Raw genomic sequence first — 26,996 nt, 5'->3', positions numbered from 1 at the left:
GAGGAGGGGCGGGAAGGGGAAAGGGTGCGGCCACAGCCCAGCCACACATATAAAGGGACCATTGGGATGAAGCTAGAGAGAGGCCAAACTGTTCCGAATATATTATACTCACTAAATGAATGTTGTGGTAAATGACACAGCTCAATTCCAATGCAATGTAACACAAAATAATTAAATCAAAATGAAAATAAACTGAAATCTATGAAAATTCAATATAACAATGCAATCAGAAACATTGAAATGGAATCATGAAATATTTAGTATAGCGTGTGTTGCTTTTACGTCCACCAGATGGTGTTGGTTTTCAAAAAAGCATGTTTTTACAAGAAATCATGTTTTTACCTGTCGCAGGTGTGACATCTATGTAATATACGTATATAAAAACATTCGCGTATTCGAATGCAACGTTGTGTCAAAATTTCAAAGCAATCGGTGAAGAACTTTAGGAGATTAGCCATTTTGAACAAACAACCATTACATTTTTATTTATATAGATAAAAGGGAACTTTAAGTTAATAACTTGAAAAGCATACTTCAGAGGCAGAACAGAAAAATGCACCCTAAAGTTATTCCAACAGTGAGTGGAGGCAGCATGGTCTGTTTTATTCCCTCAAAAAATGGTTGCTTATCTATTCTGATGATGATACAACCGGGTAACAAGAATAAAGCTTTTTTATTTATTTCCTTCCTTCCTTCCTCTCTGACTTGTGCTGCTCAGATATTTATCTGACTTATTCTCTCTCTAAAAAGGAAGAGAGAACACTTACATCCCGAATAAAACTTATCTCTGTTTTTCTTTCATGCAAGCTCCAGCCTCAAAAATACTTTTTTTTATAGAAGGTGAGCTCCTATCTTCAGGGTTTCATTCCATGCATTCTTTCCATTGTATAAAGCTATCGGTTATCCAACCTGGTAAAGCTGTGATATGACTGTAAACCACTCTCCTTTTATCCTTTTCCTGACCTTTGATGGAAGGTTGTCTTTTTAAAGGCCATTCTTTTCCTCTGCACCAGCAAAAAACACGAGGTACAACAGTTGTCATGTAAACATACTTCCCAAACAATAATATCTCCCAAAGCAAATACATAGAAATATGTAGAAGTAAACATTTTGTCTGAGCAAAAGAGATTTGCTTTTATTTCTTAAAAACAGATACCATCATCTATTTCATAGGTTAATATTGTGGCTAAAATATAATCTGAATAAGGAAGGGAGACCCAATCTCAGGTTTTCAATAGGCTGGAAGCTCATTTGAAGGCACAATCTAAGTACATAAACTCATTACTAAGTTTATAATTCAAATGTTATAAACATTTACCTTCATAAATATTATAAACATTTACCTTCATAAAGGTAAAGGTTTATAATTATGAATTAGGTCCACAGATCACATCTAATTGGTACAGACTTGAGTAACTGCATTAAAGCAATTTACTAAGCTTGGATAGATTTAACATTGGTTAGAATTTTGACTTTTGAAACCATCTCCCCTCCCCTCCCCCCACCAGTCAATGGAAGAAATGTCTTTTCCAGAAACTTGTCACTGGTGCCAAAATGGGAAGTTCTGCTCTGTTCTCAAGCTCTCGGAGATTTCTTCTATACTTTGCTGTTCTTATGACTAAAACCTGAATCACTTATCAGTGATTTTTGACAATTACTTCTGCTTTTTTGTTGTGGTATCTGTTGTCCTTTCTCTTCAGTTCTGTGCTTATGAGCAATTTATGACCAATGTAGATAATTCTCAGCACCACCTAGGAGCTTATTCAAAGTGCAATGTTGATTTGCAAACTTGTGCAAATCATATCTATCCTGGAAATATTTCAACCAGGAATGGGGAAGAAGGCTGAGACAAGCCGCCTTCTACTGAACTGGCCTGAAGTGATTTGAGGCCATAGACATTACTTTGTTGAGTTAAACCAGGTAAACTCTGCAGCAAAATAAACTCAAATTGCTTTTATGATATAAATCACTTCATTAAAGTGAATTTTAGTTGTTTTCCATACCCATATATTCTCCATGGGTTAGTTCTAGTTAGAGCAGCATCTAATTCACACAATTTTTTTGATAGACTGCTATCATCTACCATTTTAACCTTTTCTTCCCCAGGCTAATAATTGCCAGGTATATCACAGACCTGTCACATGGATTCAGACTATTTTCCATATTGGTTTCTGTTGGGAATATGTGCTAGATTAGTATCTTGTGTTTTCTCTAGAGCACACAGAGATACGTTGGATAGAAAGAGAATGATGGCCTCAAAAATATCCAGTAAACTTCTATGATTGAGGTGACTCAGAACTGGGACTTTCCTTGTCACATCTGCTGCAAACCACATCTGCTGTGGGATTCCTTCTAGTTTTTCAGTATCATCTTAAAATGTGGCATAGTCAGAAATGACTTCAGTACTTCAGATGGTGCTATAGCATCATGTAACTTGAACCTCTTGCTTATGTTAAAAAGGTAAAGGTTCCCCTCGCATATATGTGCTAGTCCTTCCCGACTCTAGGCGGCAGTGCTTATCTCTGTTTCAAAGCTGAAGAGCCAGCGCTGTCCAAAGATGTCTCTATGGTCATGTAGCCAGCATGACTAAATGCCAAGGGCGCATGGAACTGCTAGGTTGGCAGAAGCTGGGACAAGTAAGGGGAGCTCACTCCATTACGCATGGCTAGGGATTATGTTTATGTTTATGATTATAATTATATTAATGCACTCTAAAAAAATCCCCCTAGCTCTACAAAACAAATAAGGTTTTTTTTGGAAGAAAATAAATTTCTTCTCTTTTGTCAAGACCTAGCTTGCCATTACTCTGTATATCTCACAGGTAACATGACCATTAATTTGTAAATTATAAATACTGGATAACGCATGAGTGCTATTCCTAAGAAAAGAGGGGAAGCTAGTAGAATTGTGTGAAAGGTGCCAGATTTTTATTACAGTAATGCCCAAATCTTAAAAAGAGTTCCCCAATCATTGCCTGATTACAGTTACGTGAAGAGTCAGTCTCCATCTCCTAACATTAAGTCTATTTTTCTCACTGGAAGCAGCATTTGTTTTCTCAGGTCAAAGCTTGTATCTACAGAGAAAATGCCAAGGAGACAAAGCACCGGAGCTTGTTACAGGCACAGCGTTATCTGACAAGTGCCTCTTAACCTGAATAAACTGAGGAATTTATTTTGTCCCTTTCTACTCCTATGACTCCAGCGAAACATTTTTTAAAATCTCCTCAAGATTTTGCTTTCAGGAGCATATTTCCAGGCACTAGCTGTCTGAAATCCACCCAGCCTAATCTTCAAGGGTTAATCTTTTCTTCAGGGGGGTTTAAAAGCTCAGCTGACAGTGCAGAGTCTAATCAATTCAGTTTGCAATCTCCATAAGTAATAAAAAAGAATGTCTCATTTAGGAGAAAAGGAAGACTTGATGCAAATTCATTAAGATGTTAACCACCCCCCCCAATAATAAAATATTCCTTCCTAAAATGATAGTTTTATCAGAGAGACATAACCCTGTCACATCTTTGATGTGGAGAAGTACATTTTCTTCTTAAATGGATCAAAGCTCTTCCAATTTTGAAACACTCGTACGGTATTAAAAAAACTCACCTAGATTTGTGTTTCTTCTAAATTTTGCTTTAATATTTAGATGAGCATGTACAATTTATATGAAGTTGAATTAAATAACAATCACATTTTATATGAATGGAAATGTGTGAATAGAAATCTAAAGATGGCCTATAGTTTCCATAGTCTTTTGCATTGTAGAAACCATTTTTAAAATTCTAGTTACATAGAGTTCTTTAAAAAAAAAAGTTCCTGAAAATTGTAAATTGTTACACCCAATCTATTCAAATTTAGTTCTCAGAACTCTAGCAGTGTCTCAATCTTGGCAGCTTCAAGATGGGTAGACTTCAATGGTGGCTGGGGAATTCTGAGAGTTGAAGTCCATCCATCTTCAAGCTGCTATGGTTGAGAAACTCTGCTCTAGCACAAGTGATGATGATTAGACTAAGGAAGCTCTTTTCAATCTAGGAGAAACTTCAATTGCCAAAATTGATTGGGTGATGCACTTGATATATTTGAACATTTTCCATTTTTCTCTCCCTACCATTATGCCTTCTTTGAATTTATCTATTCTCATTGCAGGCAAGGAATAGGTTGTGATTTTGGGGTAAGAAAAAAGATAAGTGCATGATCTGATGCTTTAATCAACATAACAAAAGCAACTTTTGCACCATTATGTCCCAAGTCACAACATTTGTACAAAAGGGCAGAATTTACAATAAAACGGTGTGGTGCTGCTTTTATCATCTGTGCATCCTCTCTTACGGAAGTTTGTCAAGCCCATGTGCATTCATTTGGAGACAAATTGCATTCAGTATAGTGATAATGGATGATAATTACCACTATGTTTTAACTGAATCCCCTGGCATTCAGTATCCTCAATAGAGACGACTATAATAATCCTTCAATGTAACTTCTGCAAATTCCACAGTACTGAGTACTGGAAAATTTCTACTGTAAGTTTTAGTTAGGCAAAGGCTTTTTTTTTTTGCTACAGTTTTCCACTAGAGGACGAGCTAACCCAGCTTTAGTTGCATTAGGATTTTTTTCAAGATATTTCTCTACAGTTTGGGGGGAGGGGAAAATGTTCACAATGTTTATTGATCTTCAGGTTAAAATCAGACAAGGTGAATAATGACAACTTTTACTGAAGCAACTTATTATTAGCCAGACTGATGGAATTTACTGCACATCTAATAATTCTCTCTTCAGTAATTTTTAAGAGAAGTCTTCTCAAACAGGGCATTAAAATGTTGCATTGGAAACGGACTTTACTGTTCTCAGCTGCTCCAGTTTCCCACCACATGACTTGGAGCAGTGGTGGGATTCAGCCAGTTTGCACCACTTTGGGAGAACCGGTGATTAAGTTTCTGAGCACTTTGGTGAACTGGTTGTTGGAAGAAATCATTAAGGCAGAGAACCGATTGTTAAATTATTTGAATCCCACCACCGACTTGGAGGTTTTAATATGCTACTTCTCTATAGATTAGACCAGGGGTTAGGTGACTTTAAGACTAAGCCAGCTAAGGAATTCTGGGAGTTGAAGTCCACAAGTCTTAAAGTTGCAAAGTTTGGAGAACCCTGCTATCGTGAGAGAGTTGTCAAGTTTAGTCTTTGTGCTGAAAATCATTGGATCAGTTTCTTTCTCTTGGCTTTCTTTCATTCATAGCTGAACCACTCCAGGGTTTGTTTAGTGAGGTAGTATTCCACCACAGGGTTAGTTTTGAGACATGTGGCGATGCAAAGATTGCTGTCTTTTGCCTTTTGGATTTAGTGTGGCAGAGTGTGCCAAATAACTCAGATGGTGGAGCAGCTCCAGTGGGTTGCCCTCCAGAATTGCTAGCCAAATTCAGTTTTGGCTAGGAATGCTGGGAGCTGCCATCCAACACATGTGGAGAGCCTGAGGCTAGGAAGAATGGCTGCTCTTTGGGGACATTGCCTTGAAGGTCACTGCACCAGCTGAACAGAGTGAGAGTGTAGGACCCAACATTTATTTGCAGCTTTCTAATATTAATGCATATGGGAGTATAGTTTTTAGCCATCATTTTTAATATGTAATTTCCTGCAACATGAGATGTGTTTTATTCATCTGTGATATGCTTAGTGTCTTGAATCTCTCCAGTATTTTTCTATTTTTCTGATTGACAGCATCACACACTCACTAAAGTGGCACCTTCTTTTTTGGAAACTGGAGATGTGCTTGTTTTATTTCTGGAAGAGCCACAAATAACTTTAATCATATGAAGTGTGCTTCCGATGCCACTGTCAGCATAGCTAAGATAGATATAATACTTCAGCAATCTCGCTAGATGCTGAGAAGGACAATATTTGGCCATTTTTATTAGAGGATGGTCAGGCTTTGGGTTGGAGAGATTCCTGGTGGCCGGTTTACATGGCATATTAAATTAAAGGAAGATTTCATATTGTCAGTTACTTCTTTCTTCTCTCCAATTGCTTTAGAAATCAAAGATTTAGATTCTAGTGATGCAGTGACTGAGTAGGCAAACATGACAGCCAATATGTGCTAAGCAATAACTCACTCTGCTTGGATGCTGGAAACTATTTTATTGAGACAGACAATGGGGAAAAATGAATTGCCATTTTCTTTAGGGCCCTGTGCAGTGTGCATTTTGTTTTCCCTAAGTGAATTCATTGGTAGGTTCGGCATATTATTTTCTAAAGCTTTGCTGTAAAGTGAGATCTGGCTTGCAAACTCCACTTGAACAGATGGCAAGAATGGCTGAATTCATATAGCCCAAAGGAAGCACAAACTGAGTTTGTGTCATCTTCATTACTCATTGAGGTTACTGCTATTCAGTTCTATTCCCATATGTTATCCTGTTTTAAGTCTAATCTTAGCAAGGCTTAGCTAAGGTTCAGTCATATTAGATCTTTATTACAGCAATAGACAACACAGGGGATCAATCTGCTTTATAACCACAGAATATAACAGAATAATAATTATTTTTTTAAAAAGTTTTTGCTTATTTATTTTCTCAGTCCATTTCCTGGAAAACTGGCTGATGATTCTAGATGACATGGCATTAATTCTGGAAACATTGACCACTGGACACATGGACTGATGTAGAATTAACAATGTTTAAAAAATAGTCAGAGACATTCAGAAAGCTCTCTGTTTTTATATCTTAAGCTACTTCTCTGTTTTATTCTGTCAACTGTGTAAAGGTATTTTTTTTGTCACGCATTAGTTCAAATATGTCCTAAAATTATCAAAGGTATCTACTTTCTATAATGCAGATGCATATTGGACTGTTTATTTGTAGCATTGTCCCATATATATTGTAGAATGCCAAACCACCGAAAGTCCAACTGGAATCTTACTATCCGCTCCTTAAAACATAAAGTTGTAGCTTACAGTAATTTATTCTCAGATTTTTGATTAAAGAAAACTAGACAAAAAAAAAAAGTGTCGAGGTCCTCTGCTTCAGATCAAATAAGATAATCCAAGTTGTGATCCTGCAAAATTCCTCCAAAATGGATATTTCTGCAAAAATTTCATTAAATAGCGTGGCTAAAGAAATATCAAGAACTAGCTGGATACCCATCCTCATGTTGAAATTATGTGATTGGGCTATGCAGGAGAAATTCGGTTCACAATCGGCTGGCTCAGTGGTGGTTGGTGAGGTACCAACGCTTAATACTGAATGAAGGAGTGGAATGTCTGCCAGTTTGAACTGAGGTAATGGAATGTGAGACAACTGGCAATTGGAAAAGAGTTCTTTTCTAGTGGGGAGGGAGAGTAGAATGTCTAACTCCATACCATCAGAGCATGTTAATATAAAGCAACTGGCAGATGGGGAGGGGAAGTAGAACTCCTTAGCATCAGAGTGTGTTAATTACTGTATAAGAAATTCTAATTATCTGATGGTCATTTCAAAAAATCCTTTCTTATCTAGAAGCAATATTTCAAGTTTGTAGGATTATTGGTTTTGAAGTCCCAATATTATCCCAAGTTGGGGACAACATGGCTTTAATTAGCCATTGCAGAGAAACAATCAGAGGATATATTTTTTGTCTCCCACAAAGCACCACAAAGTCATCTGCGTGGCATGATCCAACATATCACAGGTCTATTTGACTTGTACATACATATCAGATGAATGCATCACTACATATGGCCATGGTTTTTTTTCTAGTCAAATTTACACCTGTCAAAATAGTGTTAATATTAGTGAAATCCAGTATCTATATCTGGAAACTTCCCATATGTTAAACGTTGTACTTGGAAGAAGAGAGGGAAAACCATTGGGAAAAAATTTATTCTCTTGATTGTTTTGGCTTTTCCTTCAATAATGCTGTCATTAACTCCTAACTATCACAATAAAACGAACAGCAATTAAGTTCATGTTCTTATACCTTCAATTTGTAATATATGGGCTTCATAACAAAGAGTTCAGTTCCATTAACCAAACGTAGTGGACTTTGGCATGAATACAAAAGCTTGTTTAAATATGTCCAGCTTTCTTGAAATGTCTGTCATGTAGAATCCAGTTTGATTGGTTTCCTCCCTCCCATTTTGTTTGTTTTTCTTTTGGTCAATTATTCACAATATCAAAGAACGTTCGGGACACAAAATACACTCTTTTTTTAAAAAAAACCAGACCACTCCCAAGTGGGTACTCAAAGGTTTTCAAACCAAAAAAATAAATAAATGAAAAGGATTTGGTTTTGCTAAAAGAAAATGAAGATCCACCCAAATAATATACTTTTTCCTATAATTTTCTTAATAGCTTACTTGCTATTATGTCAGAATACAGATGCGGCAGAGAGTAAGATAACCGGATTGCCTTCCCAGAGGTAAGTCTATCTCCATGTAATTTAAGATATTACCTGTCATATAGAAATTGTTATCTGGTCAGAACATCAATTCAAACTCACATATGAGTCGTGTGGGTACCATTATCTTAAAGCAGCTAACAAAAAATGGTTGACACAATTGTCCCATCACTATGGAGCAGTAACACAAATCATTTTCGAGTCTCATAATTACATCTGTTTAAGATATTTCCTCCTGAGCCACAATTTGTTCTTCAGACAATTCTGTTCTTCATTCCATGCAGACTAAATCAAAATGAACTTATAACCAGATTATTTAACAATACATTTGATAGCTATTCTATATAATTTTCTGGTGATTAAAAAAAAACAGGGACAAATGCTATCCTCAAAGTTAAACTCCATTAAATTCTTTGGACTTTAGTTCCAAGTAAAAATATATAAGACATTTCCCCTCATTTCAAAGCTGAAATCCTTAGTGGAACTAAATTAAGAATAGAATGTTTTTATGCTAGATAAAGTGATCACATCAAACAAGGGGGAAATGTAATGAAGGTGAACTTCAAACATTTTTGGGAAAGAGAAAGCAAGAATACTATGTTTGGATTATTAATATATGATTTCTGAATTTTCAGGATTGATTCATTTGTTTCTGCAAAAAGTACAGATGGCTTATTTTTGTCATTGCATTCCTCCACTGCACCCGTTCCCAGCCAAATGTTTAGTAATTTCATCACTTTGTGCTCCATGCAAGCGACAGCACAGGGCAGAAAGTGGAGAGGAAAGAACAAAAATAAAATAAACAATTACAGATTATTTTTTAAAAAATGATCCTCTCCAACTAACTAGTTCTGAAATTGAAACTGACCTATAGAAACAGTGAGATATGATCAAGTACACCCCACTGCTATCTTTACATACATCTCTTGGTCTTTAGAGTAGCAATAGCACTTAGACTTATATACCACTTTACATTGCTTTACAGCCCTCTCTAAGCGGTTTACATAGTCAGCATATTGCCCCCAATAATTTGGGTCCTTATTTTACCTACCTCTGAAGGATGGAAGGCTAAGTCAACCTTGAATATCACGTCTTTACCAGCTTTGGAAGAGTTGTTCATTGTACTAATTATTAGTAGTTTTCGTCCTTACAAAAAATAAATCTCCTATATACAGTAATATATCTGCTTGTCATCTGACATTGTGGATTATAGCCTGTGAAATCTTGTGTCATATTAAATTTGCTGGTCTTCAAGGTGCCGAAGCACCTTACATTCTCCTAGTCTGTCAGTCATAATGATAATAGAAGGTAAGTGATAATGACAGGGTCTGTGTTAGCAACGTGACAATAACAAGCATTGCTCAGAGTTTCTACTTCAACAAATAATCAAATTGGATGTGTCTTATTAAGGAATACATTGGATTCAGATCTGCACCCTATCTCACCCTATGTTCCTTCTAGAGAACATACCCTGAAGAAATTCACACACAGGTAGTTGTGAATCATTGAAAAATGTAGCTATTTGAATTGTCTACCATGGGACATTTACTCTGATAATAAAGTAATGTTGCTCCAAGGAACAATATTACTTTATTATCAGAATAATCTACTTGTTATCATGTAAAATAACGTGTTCAAGATTTTGTCTACTCTGCCAAGGAAAGACTGCCTAGAATCTGAAGTAGAGATCTTTAGCCAGATTGTATTAACTTTGGAGTTATAAGTTATTCTGGATCAAACCTGACTTTATATTAATAAGGGTTTTTTTTTCAAGTGGGATAAGATGCATACAATTCTGAATCAGATGAGCATGTATTTATGTTTAATTAATATACAAGGATGTTTATTTAATCAAATAGAAATTAATTCATGTGAGTATAATTATATTTAATGAAGTATTCAGAAAAATAAAATTAAGGGTAATAGTATGCATTTTATAGTTTCAGGCCTCCAAATTCCACAATATTTTCATGTGATCTCATGCTTCCTTGGGACATTTGTCAGTATTCCTTTTATTTAATATAAAATTCTGGGATCTTTTATGCTTATCTTTAGTTCTTCCAATACCAATATTTTTTCCCATTTTTTCCTGTCAAAGTATAAAAGTTGTTGCCTATGCAGTATTTCGTAAGAGGGGAGGACAAAGGTAAGGTTGAGACTACAATTGTAGCTTGTCAAGGAACAGAACCCTGCAGCTTCACATACATCCACAATCATGTGCACATACTCTCAAGTAATTAGTTCTAATTTTGATTTCAGTCTGATGTTACATAACACTTGTTTCTTTGGAGGAAATAATAATGGGAATTGGTTGTCTATCCAGTTTTTCCAAGGTTGTGGAAGTCTTAATTTGCCTGTTCTGTAGGCTACCATGACATTGAAAAACTTAAATAATTACTACTGAAGCATTTTTATGTTAGAATTCCTTTAATTCTGACTAACCTTGAATATTACTTCAGATGTCATGCCTAATACTGTAAATAAGTGGTATAGTGGTATAGTTTCCTACTAGACAAGAAATCCTATACCATTTCAGACAAATGGCTATCCAACTTCTTCTTAAAATCTACACTGGAAGTTTTTAAGATGTTGGATAACCATTTGTATAGGGTTTCCTGTCTAGGTAGGGGGTTGGACTAGAAGACCTTGAATGTCCCTTCCAACTCTGTTATTCTATTCTATTCTATTCTATTCTATTCTAATACTGTAAATAAGTGGATGGGAGCAACACTGAGTGAGAAATGGTCTATATTGGAGTGGACAATCCAGGGATCTCATTTTTAAGTAACTATTTTTAAGTCTCCAAGAAACACAGAAGCCATGATAGTGACATGATGATAAAACCAGAAGAAATGTAATAGGTTGTTGTTGTTGTTGTTTTTAAAAAAACCCTTTCTTAATTATTGGAGTATAGTATTTTTGTTTTGTTTCAGTGAAACTGCTATGAGAACTTCTTTTGATTTTAGATAGGACAAACTATGGGCATACATCATTACTTCATATATAGCTCAGATGTAGATAAAAAAGACAACAAAGTATTTTCCAAGTGTGAGTTTCTGGTACTCATTCAATTTTGGTGGTATGATGCTGTGAGAAGATACTTAGAAAAACCTTAATTAATGCATGTTTATTTATTTGCTACCTTTATATCTCACTTTTGCTCCACAACTTCACAACACAGTACACACACAGCATACTATCCTACAGCTGAACTTAATCCCACAAGTACCATCTTGTTGAGAAAATGCTTCCGGGCCATAATCATCTAGTGAATTTCTATCACTGAGGCTGAATGTATTTTTTATACTGTAGGTTAGCTTCCCTCTAGTATTGCCACCCTAATAGGCATTACCAAGACGTGCACTTAGAACTTTCTATAATGTAAAATAAATTTTGCTTGCAATGATGGTAAAATGGATTTTCTTAAAGAAATAAATGTAGATGGTATTCCTTTTCTCCTGAATATCACAGAAGAATGTAAAGTGTAAAATAAAAATAAAGTAAAATGAGCTCATCACTGTTTTCTGCCAGAGTGCAGACAAAACACAAATATGCACACAAGATTTGGCATACAAGATTCCTTGAACATTTGAAAACAGTCCTTGAAATTAACTTACCCACATTTGAGCCTGACATACTTAATAGGTATTAAATCCAACCCCATATTGCAGTCAAGAGTATTCTATTAAAATTGATTTTCACAGAGTAGATGTGCAAAATGGATACTATTATTCAGTATTGCTAACTATTTTCATTCTATTACAAGATCACGAAGACAAGCTGGGGGACCTATTCCCATTGATTGTCACCTGAGCACATGGTCGCAATGGACAAAATGCTTCCCTTGCCAAGAAAAACGAGTAAGGAGTTCCAGTCTTATGCATCTAACTTCTTGCTATATGTTGCTTGCAATAAGTAAAATCATAGATCAGTATAGGGTCAATATCCAATTCCATGGCCAAAACCCCCAAACAAAACAGATTTAGACTGAATGAAGGACTTTGAAATCCTTGTAATTCTGCTCTATTTTTGATTGGATCTAATGTGCTGCTCTGTACATACAGTGAACCAAGATGCCAGAAAAGAATATAGGAAGTACTTTGCTGGATTTGTGTATGTGTGTGTATATGCATGCATTTGTGTCACTGTTGGCTCCTGGCAACTGCCTGGATTAGTCCCTGCAGTTTTCTTAGCAAAATTTCAGAAGTGGTTTGCTGTTGCCATTGGCTGATAGAGTCATCCAGTTGGCTTCATGTCAAGAACAGGATTAAAACAAATAACTCCTGGTTTCTAGTCATACCTTAACTGCTACACTAAAGTGGCTCTCTTTGCTGGATTGATGCACTAAATATCTAGATACTTATTTTTCGGTCATTTCATGTATATTATACCCAATCTGCCTAGTACTTCTGGCAGTTTATAGCCGTGGATAACAGTCAAAACAGGTAATGTAATAAACAACTAGATGGTTACAAATCCATGACAATGCAATGGTAATAATAGCGTAAAGATTATCACATAAACTATCATGGTAATGATATTGCTGTGGAGCAATCATAACCTTAAATAGTATATTATCCTATTATCCGATTATCCTCCTCCGTATTCCATCGGCCAGCCAGTGTCGGCTGGCAACCACAAGGAGGAGGGCCTTCTCAGTAGTAGCCCCGACCCTTTGGAACGAACTCCCCGTGGAGATTCGTACCCTCACCACCGTCCAGGTCTTCCGCACAGCCTTGAAGAACTGGCTAGCCCGTCAGGCCTGGGGATAAAGATAGTTGCCCCTCCCGAATGATGAATGCATGTTGCCTATTGTTTTTATTATATGTGTCTATGTTACTGTTTGCATTTCCCCTTCCCTGATTTTATGTGAGCCGCCCTGAGTCCCCTCAGGGAAAAGGGCGGCCTACAAATTTCAATAAAATCAAAATCAAAATCAATTATGGCAATGTTATTCACTACTAAATGCTATCCAGAAGACCTCTTAACTAACTTCTGAAGCATTGTAATAGGGCAAGCTTTACCTCCAAGAAAAAGCTGTTTTGTTAAGACTGAGGCTGCAGAAAAGTGTGGCTTCATTTCACAAAAATGAGGTATTAACAGGAGTTTTTCTTTGGATGAACTTGGCGTGCAATGTTTCTCACACACACACACACACACACACACACACACACACACACACAGACAAACACCAGACTGCACTATTAAAGTGATAGCTCATATATTCACCAACTGTTTATATAGAATTCCAAGACATGGAAAACCGATCCCAGTTATTTGTGGGCTGATACAGAGTTATTTTATCTTCTTGAAACAAGAGTGCAATTGGATTTGAAAAAAGACCCTGCAATTTATGTTGACTGCAATCAGGCTTTACCTCTGGGTTGTTTTTTTTTAATTATCTCTGAATGTTTCATCACCGCATACTGCAAGCTGTGCTTTAAGTAATTCCCACTGTATTGAGAAACACTCAATTAGTTCTACATTTTTAATGGCTACATAATTAATGCTTCTCCTTCTTGGGTGAGATTATTTTGTGGGATTCTAAATCTTTAATTCCACATTTTAAAGAATTTGTATATAACTATTTTAATGTACTCTACAGTTCAGATCAAGGCAGCTGGTACAACCAGCTAAATATAAAGGGAGAATGTGCAATGGTAATCTTTGGGACAGAGAAACATGTGATCCGACAGAACCATGTGTGGTGGATCAAAGCTGTGGAAATGACTTTCAGTGTCAGGAGACAGGTAAGTCTGCTTCCATTTCAGTCTTCCCCATTCTGATGCCCTTTGGATGGCTTCAGTTTCTATGTTGTTGTTAGTTGTGAAGTTGTATCCGACCCATCGCCACCCCATGGACAACATTCTTCCAGGCCTTCCTGTCCTCTACCATCCTTTGGAGTCCATTTAAGCTCACACCTACTGCTTCAGTGATTCCATCCAGCCACCTCCTTCTCTGTCATCCCCTTCTTCTTTTGCCCGCAGTCTTTCCCAGCATCAGGCTCTTCTCCAGTGAGTCCTTCCTTCTCATTAGGTGGCCAAAGTATTGAGTTTCATCTTCAGGATCTGACCTTCTAAAGAACAGTCAGGGTTGATCTCCTCTAGCAATGATCAGTTTGATCGCCTTGCAGTCCAAGGGAACTCGCAGGAGTCTTCTCCAGCACCATAGTTCAAAGCAAGGGTAGGTTCTGGCAGGCACTACTGCAGGTTCGCTCGTGAGTGTGCCACATGCAATAAAAATTGTTCTGCGCATGCACAGAAGCAAAAAACAAAATGTTGGCATCTACGGCGGCGCCCGGAGAATCAATTCAGGGGCCTGGCAGGCCTGGGTCGCTGCCAGTTCCAATGATCCAGACTGCCAAACCACTACCAGTTCAGCTGAACTGGTCCGAATCAGTAGGAACCCACCACTGGTTTAAAGGCCTTAATTCTTTGGTGTTCAGCCTTCCTTATGGTCCAATTTTCATAGCCATACATTGCAACTGGGATAACCATTAATTCCCATTAAATGAGGCACTGGCGTCTAGAGGTGACCAGCCTTGAAAGATTCACTGAAATTGCTTTGAAGAAAAAAAAATTGGTTGTTGTTGAAATGAGAAGAACAAAACTTTTTGTTTCATAGTCTCGTTCAGTGATGATGGACTTTTTGGACTTGGTGTTCAGAATTCAGGAAATGCCTAAACTGACTTTGAAAAATACAATCCAATTCAGGCAGTGTTTTCTTTCTGTTGATAGGTCTGTGCTGCCCACAGGAGGCAGCTACAGGTTGCACAGGGCCTTCATTCTTGAAGAGGCTTTGGAGAATACTTTCACCTGGCCTGTGCAGTCTCCGAATATTACACAATAGCACACTCTTCATTCATTATTATCAGACTGTCTGGGAGCTGCACAAGAGCACAGCCATCTCCCATGACTTTTCAGAGGGTCCAGAGGCTGTTTGGGTGTACATGTTTATTTTTACGCCCCAAAAATGCTTTTTCAAGAGGCAATTGGACTTTCTGGTTTTTCATTGAAGACGCTTCACTTCTCATCCAAGAAACTTCTTCAGATATGATTATTTTCAAGAAACTCCTGCAGCCTTAAAAAAAATCAGGCCAGAACAGTCATTGTGGGGTGTTTTAGTCACCCAAAACATTGTGCAGTGTCACTTTTGACATACATGTTATTCATCATCACTGGTCTACTTCATTCATAATACTGTGACATAATATTACTGGTTTGCTTTTGACTCAGCATTATATATACTGTGCAGAAGCATTTATGTAAGTGCTAATTTTTTTCCTCTTTTTTATTTTATACACATAAGCACCTCAACAGAACACATAAACACATTAACAAAAATAAAAACATAACTTAAAAACAACATAGGAACAATAAGTTCCATCGTATATCATACAGCAGTTCCGAATCAGTTTCTTTGCAGTTAGTGTTTTCCTTTCTATACATTTCTATCTTGCGTTCGTAATCTCGTTACTCATTATCCATTTTTATATACATTTCTTTCTTTCTTTATACTTAGCTACTTATGATTAAGTATTATTTACCTATATTGTGCTTAATATTTTTACTGTCATCTATTCTCTTACATGCAGTTATAGGTATACATTCACATAGTTATTCTTTTTCTTTGCCATTCTTATATTATTATTATTCCATTTAAAAGGGTATAAGGTATAATTTGGAATGTATTATTTACCATTCTTCACACCTGCTATGACACCACCTTATTTTCTCTTTCTTTTCTTTTCTCTCTCCCTTCCTTCTCTACTTCCTTCCTTCCTCCTCTCCTTCCCCTTCTTCCTTCCCTTACTTCTCCCCTACTCCTACCCTCTGTCTTCTCCTTCCTACCCTCTCTCCTTCTCTTTTTCTCTCCTCTTCCCTCCTCTCCTTCTCTTTCTCTCCCTCCCACCCACCTCTCCTTACCTCTTTCTTCTTCCCCTACCTCTCCTCCACATCTCACCTTATTTTCTTTCTTTTCTTTTCTCCCTCCCTTCCTTCTCTACTTCCTTCCTTCCTCCTCTCCTTCCCCTTCTTCCTTCCCTTACTTCTCCCCTACTTCTCCCCTCTTTCTTCTCCTTCCTACCCTTTCTCCTTCTCTTTCTCTCCCTTCCACTCACCTCTCCTTACTTCTTTCTTCTTCCCCTACCTCTCCTCCACATTTCTTCTTCCTCTCCTACTATCTCTCCTTCTCTCTCTCTCTCCCACCCTCCACTTCTTTCCTTTCCTTCGTCCCTCCATTCTCTACTTCCTCCCTCCCCTCCTTTCCTTCTTTCTTCCCTTCCTTTCTTTTTCTATTGTTATAGGCGTCTCTTTCAAATCCAGTTTATGTTTTCTTGAGGGTGTTATTTCCACAAATCCATTTTTTTTTCATATCATTTCCTTTTTTCTCTATCATTCTACAGTTCTATATGCCAGCTATCATCCTGATTTGATTTCACCAATCATGACCCCCTTGTTTTACTCATAATTATTATTTTTGAGAGTTGTTCTATTCTTTCATTGCTTTTTATTTCTTTGCTCCATCCATCTATACCAATTAACCAATATCTGGTCTACTTTCAATTTCTTAGGAATATTAAACATCTGGGCTCTCTTTTTTTTAGTGAGTTCAGTCCATTCAAGTTTATTGACATAATTGTTATTTCTTGATCCATCTTTAGTTGAGATTATTTCTTTTACTTCTAGTTTGTATCTGACTTTTCCCTCTCGCGCCTTCCTTCTCTGCTCTCTCTCTTTCTTGCCTCTGTTCTTCTCTCCTGCTTCTTCCGCTGTCTTCCTTCTCTGCTCTTTCTCTTTCTTGCCTCTGTTCTTCTCTCCTGCTTCTTTCGCTGTCTTCTGATGTTTCTTCCACTTGACCTCTGTATTCTAGTTCCTCTTTGCTTCCTTGTTTTCCTTCCCTATTACAGTGTTCTTCATAGAATTTGTGTGCTTCTTCTAAATTCTCTATCTTATATCTTTTTCCTTGCCAAGATACCAAAACCCCTTCTGGTACCAGCCATCTGTACATAATTCTGTTTTTATTCAACTTGTTTGTTAAAAATTGGTATTGCCTGCGTTGTTCCCGGATTCTCCGGATCTGTTTAAGCGTGGTCAGCTCTTTTCCCTGTAGTATAATCATCTCTTCTGTGGTTTTTTTTGTACACTTCATCTCTGGCAGTTTTCTTAGTGAATCTTACATGTACTTCTCTCGGGAGCCTATGTCTCCTTGCATAATTAGTATTCACCCTGGAAGCCTCATCAATAATTCCTCTCAGTTCCTGTTCTGTTTTTTGCAGAAATTCAGTAAGGATATTAATCATTTTTCCTTTCAGATCTTCCTCCTTCTCTTCCGGTATGTTTTGAAATCTTAGGTAGAATGCCGCTTTTTCGTTTTCGAGTCGGATTATTGACAATTCCAATTCTTTATTAAGTTGCCTATATTCTATTTCCATTTTTCCCATCTTCTGATCTGAGTGTTGTATTTTTTCTTCCATACATTGGATTTTCTGTTCATTGATTGTTAAGGCATTCTGTATCTTTTCAACTTTATCATCTACATTTTTGATTGTTCCTTTCAATTCTCCCATTTCCTTTTTTAATTCTTCATGATTTTTCCTTGTCTCTACTTGGCTTATAGCCAAGGTCTCCTGAATCATCTGGAGCATCGATTGCATGTTTTGCATCGTAGGTGCTGGTCCCGCTGATTCTGCCATCTTTTCCCCTTTCTCCAACCCCCACACACTCTCCATTGTTTTTTGATTTGAGGAGGGGGTGTTGCTGAACTCACAATGGGTATGGTCTTTTTCACTAATTTTGATGAGGTTGCCATTTTTAACCCCATTTTTTGACCTTGCCCACGATTGGTTATAACTTTTACCTTATTTATACCTTGTCAGTAATATCCACAATATATTATAATTATTATAATTGTATAAACCAATATTCAACAACAATTCCACAATTATCCTTCCTTGGTATCACCTTTCAATACTTAAACAGTCTTATGTAATAATACTAGTAATATTCTATTTGATTAATTTGATTAGTAAATATCATAAATTTATATATCACACCCTATTCTTATATCAATAAATGTCTCTCAGTTTTGTCGGTTGTTCAATATTCAGTTCTAATAATTAGTCTCTCTAAGTCACCAACACCAACTCTATCCTTGGTGTTATTGTTAATGTCCATGAAGCAAAAGACAGACCTCTATTTCTTGTCTCTGGCACTGCTCCAAGCTCCTAGTCAGCTCAATATCAAATACTTAAAAAATTCAACCCAGCGGCAGAAGAACTGGTAAGCAGAAAAAAAGGGAACTCCGTTTGCCAACCCGAGTATTATGCAGTCACTTCTTTAAACCTTCCAAATCCTTCCGGCAAATTTTATCCCCTGAAGTCCATGTCGGGATTTTGTTCTTACTGTGGCTGATCTTAAGGTTCCTGCGGCTGTCCCTTCCTGTCCGTTCTAACTCAGCCTCTTTGCACTGCTTCTTTTTGGCAAAATTAAACTGTAAAAAATAGGGTCTCTCCCGGCTCCTTCTTCTCTCAGCTCACCCATTTTGCCAGTTTTGCATTGCTTTCCACTCTGGATTGTCGGCAATAATAACAAGCACCCGAATTCGTCTGCTTCTATTCTGTTTCTTCCTTCTATGCGGCCGCCATTGCTCAGTCCTAACCAGATGGTAGGAAATTTCTTTGTCTGTTTAGAGGGGTTTCTCCTATCTGCCGGGGGATTTGCCTTATCACCCCGGCGTCTGCAGAATATCCCCTTTGATCTGCTGGTCTCTTCGGGACCAGCAGTGCTCCAAAAGTGAGCCCACACGAAGAAATTAGAGTTAGGGGTTAGCGGAGCTCCCTTACCCCGCTCTAGGCACAGTGATGTCACCACCTGGAAGCCGTAAGTGCTAATTTTTTATTAGCATGATATATGTCAGGATATTATGGTCACAGACCATAGTTAAACAGCCTAGCTTAACATTTTGTGTAAAGTCCAAGGTTTCTAATTAACAGAGATGTACCTTTCCTGAAGAGGACCAGCACTTAGGCTTCATAAACACCTTTGGCTTAGGTCAAAGGTGTAAAAGTGTAAGGTGAGCAAGAATGTGAAAAAATCTGACCCATTATTTTTTAAGCATGCGAGGAAAATATTTTTAAGTCCAACTTTAGATCAAGCAGAGATTCCAGAAATAGATAAATAACAATATTTGTACTTCAGGACGTTGCATTAAACGTCACCTAGTCTGCAATGGAGAATTAGACTGCAGGGATGGATCCGATGAGGATGGTTGTGATGATGCTGAAAGTACATGTGACTATCCAGATCCAGTCCCAGGAATTGAACTAGTTTCAAGAGGGTAAGTAGAAATGGTCCCCCGCAGAGTCATTTTTTAAAAAAATCAAATAGAAACAAAAATCTTACTTCCAGTTTTGATAAGTTTGCGTCCAGTGTGCAAATGTTTTCAGTTTTTCTACCTTCTTCCTGTGGTGCCTGTGAATTTAGAATTTATTCTGATGCTGTACAAAATAATTGCAAGGTGGATGCCCAGCCTTTCTCTTATAAAAAATCCAATGGAAGGAATTTCCTTCATCTGTTGGGATTTAGGATGCTGACCATTTAAGACTGGGTTCCCAACCTCTGAACTATAAACTGGCCACAGCCCGTTGGGAATCAAAGTGGTGTGTGATCATGTAAAGGTTCTTTTGCACATACACAGGGTTTATGTTGTATGTGTGAAATCAATCCCTCCCCCTCCCCACATTGCTGAAGCTTCTGCTGCTGCCAGTCTGTGGAACCAAAATGGTTGGAGACCCCTGCTTAAAGAGATGACTGCATAAGGAAAGGCAATACATTCAAATATGCCTTTTGGTCATTTCACAACTATGCACAAGATCTCTTATCCCATTCATTGATATTTCAATGACAAGCCAAAATGTTGACCCTCATCAAATTAAGAAACAGTTGAAAAATTTCAGATTTTTTAAAATAGAACAACATTAATTTTTTTGCCTCATTTACAGCTTGTGGTAGAAAAAATGTTTACTTTTATCCATCGTATTGTGCCATATTCTGAAATGCACATTTTAGAACTCAACCAAGTTAGGATAGAAATTTTATGAATGCCATAGGAATATATTCTTCATCTAATCTGTTTTATAATAGTCCAGTTTGGCAAGAAGCCATTACATCAAATTTCAAAAATAGACTAAATTCTCTAGATAGATAAAAGGTTACCTGGTTTCTCATTCTGTTTTAAATACCAAGAATTATTCAGTGCATTTACAACATCATTTCATCTGGGAAAAATCTCTCAATGGCTTAAAGAGTAAACACTGATTTGACAGCTTATCATCCTCACCGCACTCATATACTCTTTTTTTAAAAAGTCTGATGTTTATAATTTAATGGATTTATTAGCAATGCAATAATAATGGCTGAAAGATAAATATTATGAGTTTGATAATGCAATAGCTGCATAGTTTGTGCACTCTGCCTTTAGTAAGTTACACAAGGACAGAAAGGTTTATAAAGAATGTGCCAAAACATGGAAATAACTGGAAAAATGAGTGATCTTAATAAACCAAGGATCCTGAGAAAGAGGACAGAATTTGAAATACTTATGCAGACTCAATGTCATTTATTAGGATGTATCTATATATAGTTATTCATGGAGACAGAATATTTTTTTTAAGTATGATAGAATGGATATAAAAATTCAAAGAAGGAAGGAAAGGAGGAACAGAAAGCATGAGAGAGAGAGGGCAGCTATTAAGATCTTTTTCCTATATTTTTTCTTTATTATTTTATTCCTTTGCCTTAAAAAAAACTTTTAATCACTTTTATAAAACTTTTATATTTTCATTTCTCTCTAGTGTAAAGTTGATTTTATGCAAGCATTCATTTCATTTTTCTTTCTTTTCCCTTTTTGTTGTTTGTTTTATTTAATTAAAAATAAAAAAATAAAAAATACACAAAAATTGGTTTGGGAAATAATCGGGTCACAACTTCCTGAGTTACTACTTATAAGAGTTGGATACAGAGCAACACTGAAGATCTAACGTAGTTTGGATAATGAAATGTCTGCATGGAAATAATCAAACTCAGAGTGCATCAAGGACCCCTCATTTCAACCCCAAGCTATAAATATTCTCCTTTATTGGTACCATTTTTTATGTCTGTCCTGTTGTGGCAAGATCATGTGCCTTGTTTCTACTATTTGGATAACTTCAGTAACTGCTAAGTAACCTCACCCCTTTGGTGCCACTAATGCTTCCTTGTCCGGTGGTTACACAGGCAGCCAAAAAGCCCATTGGTTCAAACCTAGAGGCTAATTATATAGTTGCAATGCTAGGAACATTCCTCACTTATTACCAAGTTACATCACAGGTAGTCCTAAATTTATGAGCACAATCGGGACCAGAATTTTTACTGCCAATCCAGGTGGTTGCATCCGATTATTATTTTTTTTTGCCACACTTTTAAAGCAAATCATTGCACTTAAGAAAATTACCCATTCGTTAAATGAATCCAGTTTCCCCATTGACTTTGCTTGTTGGAACCTGGCTGGGAAGGTCACAAATACTGATCACATGACCTGGGATTCCATCATCAATACATGTTTTCAAATGCTCAAATTCTGATCATATAACTATGAAGATGCTGGCATAGTTGCAAGTGCAAGGACTGGTCATAAGTCACTTTGTTCAGTGCTGCTGCAACTTTAGACACTAAACGGCGAGTTGCAAGTTGAGGACTACCTGTATTGTAGGTTAACTATAACCAGTTGCATATAAGTAACAGCTGAGGTAACTACATCTAAAAGAAAGGTGTTAACATAGCTGCAATTTCAAGGAAACCTCACGTTTAAGGAACAAAAATGGACTTTTGTTCACTACATGTCTGTCAAAAAGAGACGGAAAAAGATATTGCAGGTATGGGATAGAAAGATGACATACTGTGGGTTTTAAATTGGCAATGAAAGCATATCAACATGTTAATTGCATACAGGTAGTCCTCAACTTACAACAGTTCGCTTATTGACCATTCAAAGTTACAACAGCGCTCAAAAAGTGACCTATGACCATGTTTCGCACTTATGACCATTGCAGCATCCCCACAGTCACGTGATTTACATTTGGATGCTTGACAACTGGTTCATATTTATAACAGTTGCAGTGTCCGGTGTGTGTGTGTGTGTGTGTGTGTGTGTGTGTGTGTGTCATGTGATCACCTTTTGTGACCTTATGAACAGTGGTGGGATTCAAATAATTTAATAACTGGTTCTCTGCCCTAATTATTTCTTCCAACAACCATTTCACCAAACTGCTCAGAAAGTTAACAACCGGTTCTCCCGAAGTGGTGGGAACTGGCTGAATCCTACCACTGCCTTATGACAAGCAAAGTCACTGGGGAAGCCAGGTTCACTTAACAATCATGTTGCTAATTTAACAACTGCAGTGGTTCATTTAACAACTGTGGCAAGAAATGTCATAAAATGTGGCAAAACTCACTTAACAAATTTAACACCATCAATTGTGGGCTCAATTGTGGTTGTAAGTTGAGAACTACCTGTATTTATGCAGAGGTACATTCCACAGGATTTCACTGAATTTTACTCTTAGATATATACTCATAGGATTCAAACTAATTTGTGCCAAATAGAAAACATCTCAAAAGTATGCTTGAAAATGTATCCACACTATGACACATACTTCAAATGCATTATCAAAATATATTTCTACAACTGTACCCGAAGACAATATTATCATAAAAGAGTGCAATGAATTAAAAAGTAAATGCGAACAATTATCACATTTCATGCACTCAGTATTAAAACGTCCTTCATCCTAATCTGCTTTGGTGCAAACTGAGAACTTTTACAACTTGTACCAGTTTATTGTGTAGTCATCTGTCTAGAAATAAAAACCAATTACACATATTTAGAAGTAAAGAAATAGAGAATCACAGCTTTAATTGGCCTACATCTGAATCATTCCCCAGAATTATTTTTGGGGGGCGGGGCGGGGGGAGAGAGTTTCTAGGATGCTTAAGAACTGGAATACTCTTTGCCACAGAACACACCAATGCTGCTTTACCTATCCGCCTTTCTCCTTCTTTATTAAAGATTCAACATCCTTACACAAAAGCCAGCACTGTTAGTCTATGACCCTAAATATTTTGGAGGCCGGTGTGAAACTGTTTATAATGGAGAATGGCGAGAGCTGAAGTATGACTCGACATGTGAACATTTGTATTATGGGGAGGATGAGAAATATTTCCGAAAGTCCTACAATGTTCATTTCTACCAATTTCTAGTAAGTACGTGGGTGCATTTGTGTGCTTAACATTAAGGTTTCAATAACCCGGGAATAGGGGTGGGTTGCTGCCAGCGTTACTGCCAGTTCGCTACTCGCGCGCAGTTGCCTATAAATTGTTCTGCGCATGCGCAGAACATTTAAAAAGGACTAAAAATATGCCAGAAGGCATGGGCAACTGGGGAACTGGTTTTGGGGAGGGGGTGGCCAGCCTGCTGTCCCTACTGGTTCAGTGACCCAGTCGCAATTTCCACTACCAGTTTGCTCAAACCGATGTGAACCGGTAGCAACCCATCTCTGCCCTGGACCTATGCACGGAAAGACCTAATGCAGTAGAGTTATATATTGAATGGTATTAGCCAAATTTCCTGCTTTGAGTTATATAGAAAAGGCATCATCAGTTTCATTGAAGACACCAAGAAGAAGACCTACTCTGGACTGATAGATTTTAAATGAGATAATGATCAATTCTTTCGGTGTTTGTTTGCTTCTAATGTGATAACTGAGGCCAGGATTTGGTCCCCTCCTGTTGAGGCCAGAATGAAAACTCGGAATGATCTATTGCAGGAATCAAATCAGTTTTTTTGCCTTGTGCAATTTTACCTAAAATCTAGCCTATTAGCACCGTTATGGGATTATGTACTATTAGATCAAGGTGCAGTATAGTACTGTTTTATTCTGCACTTGAAATACTACATCTAGTTTTGGTTGCCACAATACAAAAAAGATGTTGAGACTCTAGAAAGAGTGCAGAGAAGAGCAACAAAGATGATTAGGGCATTGGAGGCTAAATTGTACAATGAACAGTTGTGGGAACTGGGAATGTCTAACGAAGAGAACGATTAGGGGGAGAGACGATATCAGTCTTCCAATATTTGAGAGGCTGTCACAGAGAAGAGGGAGTCAACATATTCCCCAAAGCACCTCAGGGCAAGATACAAAGTAATGAATGGAAGCTCAACAGAGAGAGATCCAGCCTAGAACTAAGAATGAATTTCCTGACAGTGAGGACATTTAATCAGTGGAACAGCTTGCCTACAGTATTTATGGGTGCTGCATCACTTGAGGTTTTAAAAAGAAAAATTGGACAACCATGACCAGAATGGTATAGGGTCTCCTGCTTGAGCAGGGGTTGGAGTAGAAAACCTCCAAGATCTCTTCCAACTCTGTTAGTCTGTATTCCCATCAATATATCAAATTTGCATATGTGTGAATACTGCAATGCAGAAGTGGGTTGCTCCCGGTTTGGCCTGGTTCAGCCGAACCGATAATGGTATTTTTGCCTGAGTCGCAGAACTGGAAGCGACCCAGGCTTGCCAGGCCCCCGAACCGATTCCCTCACTGCCGCTGATGTCACTGCCATTTTGTTTTTTAGTGACTACGAATGTGCAGTTCACTGTAAATTGTTCTGCGCACACACAAAAAACAATTTACGTTGAACAGCGCACACATTGTCCGTGCGTTGCGAACCAGTAGTAAAACTGGTAGCAGCTCACCACTGCTGCAATGGGCCTTTACTTCCAAGTTCAGTGGAAGTTTAGCAGTATATATAAAGATTGGGAGTGAGGTGGGGCAGAAACATCTGAAATAGGATAAAAAAATTCAAAATGGTGCTTACCACCTCCCTTCCCTTTCCTATCTATCTATCTATCTATCTATCTATCTATCTATCTATCTATCTATCTATCTATCTATCCATCCATCCATCCATCCATCCATCCATCCATCCATCCATCCATCCATCCATCCATCTAATTTATTTTCTGCCCATCTAATATCCAAAACTCTGGACAGCTTATAATATAAAAACATTAAAATCATCCATCATTAAAAAAAACAGCAAATAAAAACATTAGCAGATAAAATCGAGGACACAAGATGACAAAGAAAGGAGCCAGACATACAGAGGAGGAGGGAGGGTAGAATTTTGATTCGTCAATCACTTCCATTATGAAGCTCCCCCATTGGGTCCCCAAGCCATCTGCCAAAGCCTGGCCTCAAGGCTCTTATGAAACATCAGGAGGTGTCCCATTTTTATGGGGCTTGATCATGTAGGTGTTACCACTATCTTGTGCCCTGGTGATGAAGTGGTTAAAAAAAAGTATTGCATGCTAACTCTACCACTATTTGGAGTTTGATCCTGACAGGCTCAAGTTTGACTCAGCTTTCTATCCTTCCAATAAAATGAGGCCACAGATTGTTACGGGCAATACGCTGACATTTTAAACCTCCCAGAGAGTGTATAAAGAACTATGAGAAGGTATATAAGTCTTAGTCCTATTGATGTTCCTATTTTATGATATTACCCTCACAGACGTCCCAATGTATCAGATAGTAGTTTGCACACAGATGTGTACATTTAGCAAAGGGCTCTCTTGCACTCACCAAAGATTAATTCCAGAGTGTCCAGCATCATCTGAATAACATTAAGGCAATATCATATTGGTGGGCAGAAGGTAAAATGTTTGTTCACTGTGATCACAAAATAACTCAGGAAAAAGAAATTTGTCCTGCAAAGGCTCAGATAGGATAAATTAGGTGTGCATGTTCTAAAATACCTCAAGAATTCTAGAAGTTGATGTCTAAAAGTCATAAAGGGGCCATAGTTCCTCACCACTACTCTAGGGTAAAAGAGAATCCATTGTGATGTTAATCCAATTTATTATCTTTTTATTTCAGGCTCAGGCTGATACTGGTGTCTCTTCAGAGTTTTATGATGATTCTGCAGACTTACTGAGGGCCATCAAAAAAGACACCTCTAGAAATGTTGGATTTACAGTTGGCATAGGACCTGCTAGTATTCCTGTGTCTCTGGAACTGGGCCTAACATTATCAAAGGCTCAGGGGACACTGAACAATTTTACCCAATACAAAGAAAAGGTATTAGAACAGCAAAGATCTCCTTTCTCAATCCTTGTTATTTTTTAAAATCAAATCACTCAGCTCACATTACCCTCTTGAACCAGTAATAGTCATAACTTAATTTATGTGTGTAATTGCACATGTGAGATTATTAGCGCTGCTATTGCTCTTATTACACTGAAGTAAAAGGAAGTATTATAATGGAGAATAAAATTATGAAGAATATTGCATACTATCTCCTTCCATCCTGCTTCCTTGACATTAAATAAATAAATGAGAATGGTTGAAAAATATATAGAATTATTCATCAGGCAACAGTTGTCAGAGAAAATGTTCCAACAGCAAATCTATCTTTCATTAATGTAAAAAATCAAAAGTTGTAGGAAGTCATTATTTTGTTTATGATTTAGGAAAGCTTGGAAATCAAGAGATGTGAACAGCTTGGTGCTGATCAGTTTTTAAAAGGCTTGTATGGGAACTGGTTA

General features: G+C 37.4%; 1 protein-coding gene across 1 annotated transcript in view; it reads left to right on the top strand.

Moving 5' to 3' along the window:
* The first annotated feature begins 8,182 nt into the window (after positions 1-8,182).
* C8A (complement C8 alpha chain) overlaps positions 8,183-26,996 on the top strand; it is a 45,498-nt gene continuing 26,684 nt past the window's right edge. Inside the window, exons 1-6 of the mRNA XM_087719610.1 lie at positions 8,183-8,375; positions 12,121-12,214; positions 13,960-14,104; positions 19,553-19,691; positions 23,460-23,649; positions 26,329-26,529. Of these exons, the coding sequence (XP_087575736.1) occupies positions 8,260-8,375; positions 12,121-12,214; positions 13,960-14,104; positions 19,553-19,691; positions 23,460-23,649; positions 26,329-26,529 (885 nt within the window). The 5' untranslated portion in view covers positions 8,183-8,259. The remainder of the gene's footprint in view (positions 8,376-12,120; positions 12,215-13,959; positions 14,105-19,552; positions 19,692-23,459; positions 23,650-26,328; positions 26,530-26,996) is intronic.

Source organism: Thamnophis sirtalis, unplaced genomic scaffold (assembly GCF_051295495.1).
Source record: "Thamnophis sirtalis isolate CommonGarterSnake01/CBP01778 unplaced genomic scaffold, rThaSir2_p1.2 scaffold_7, whole genome shotgun sequence".
Lineage (NCBI taxonomy): Eukaryota > Metazoa > Chordata > Lepidosauria > Squamata > Natricidae > Thamnophis > Thamnophis sirtalis.
The sequence above is the reverse complement of the archived record's forward strand: the minus strand, read 5'-3'. Positions and strand labels throughout refer to the sequence as shown.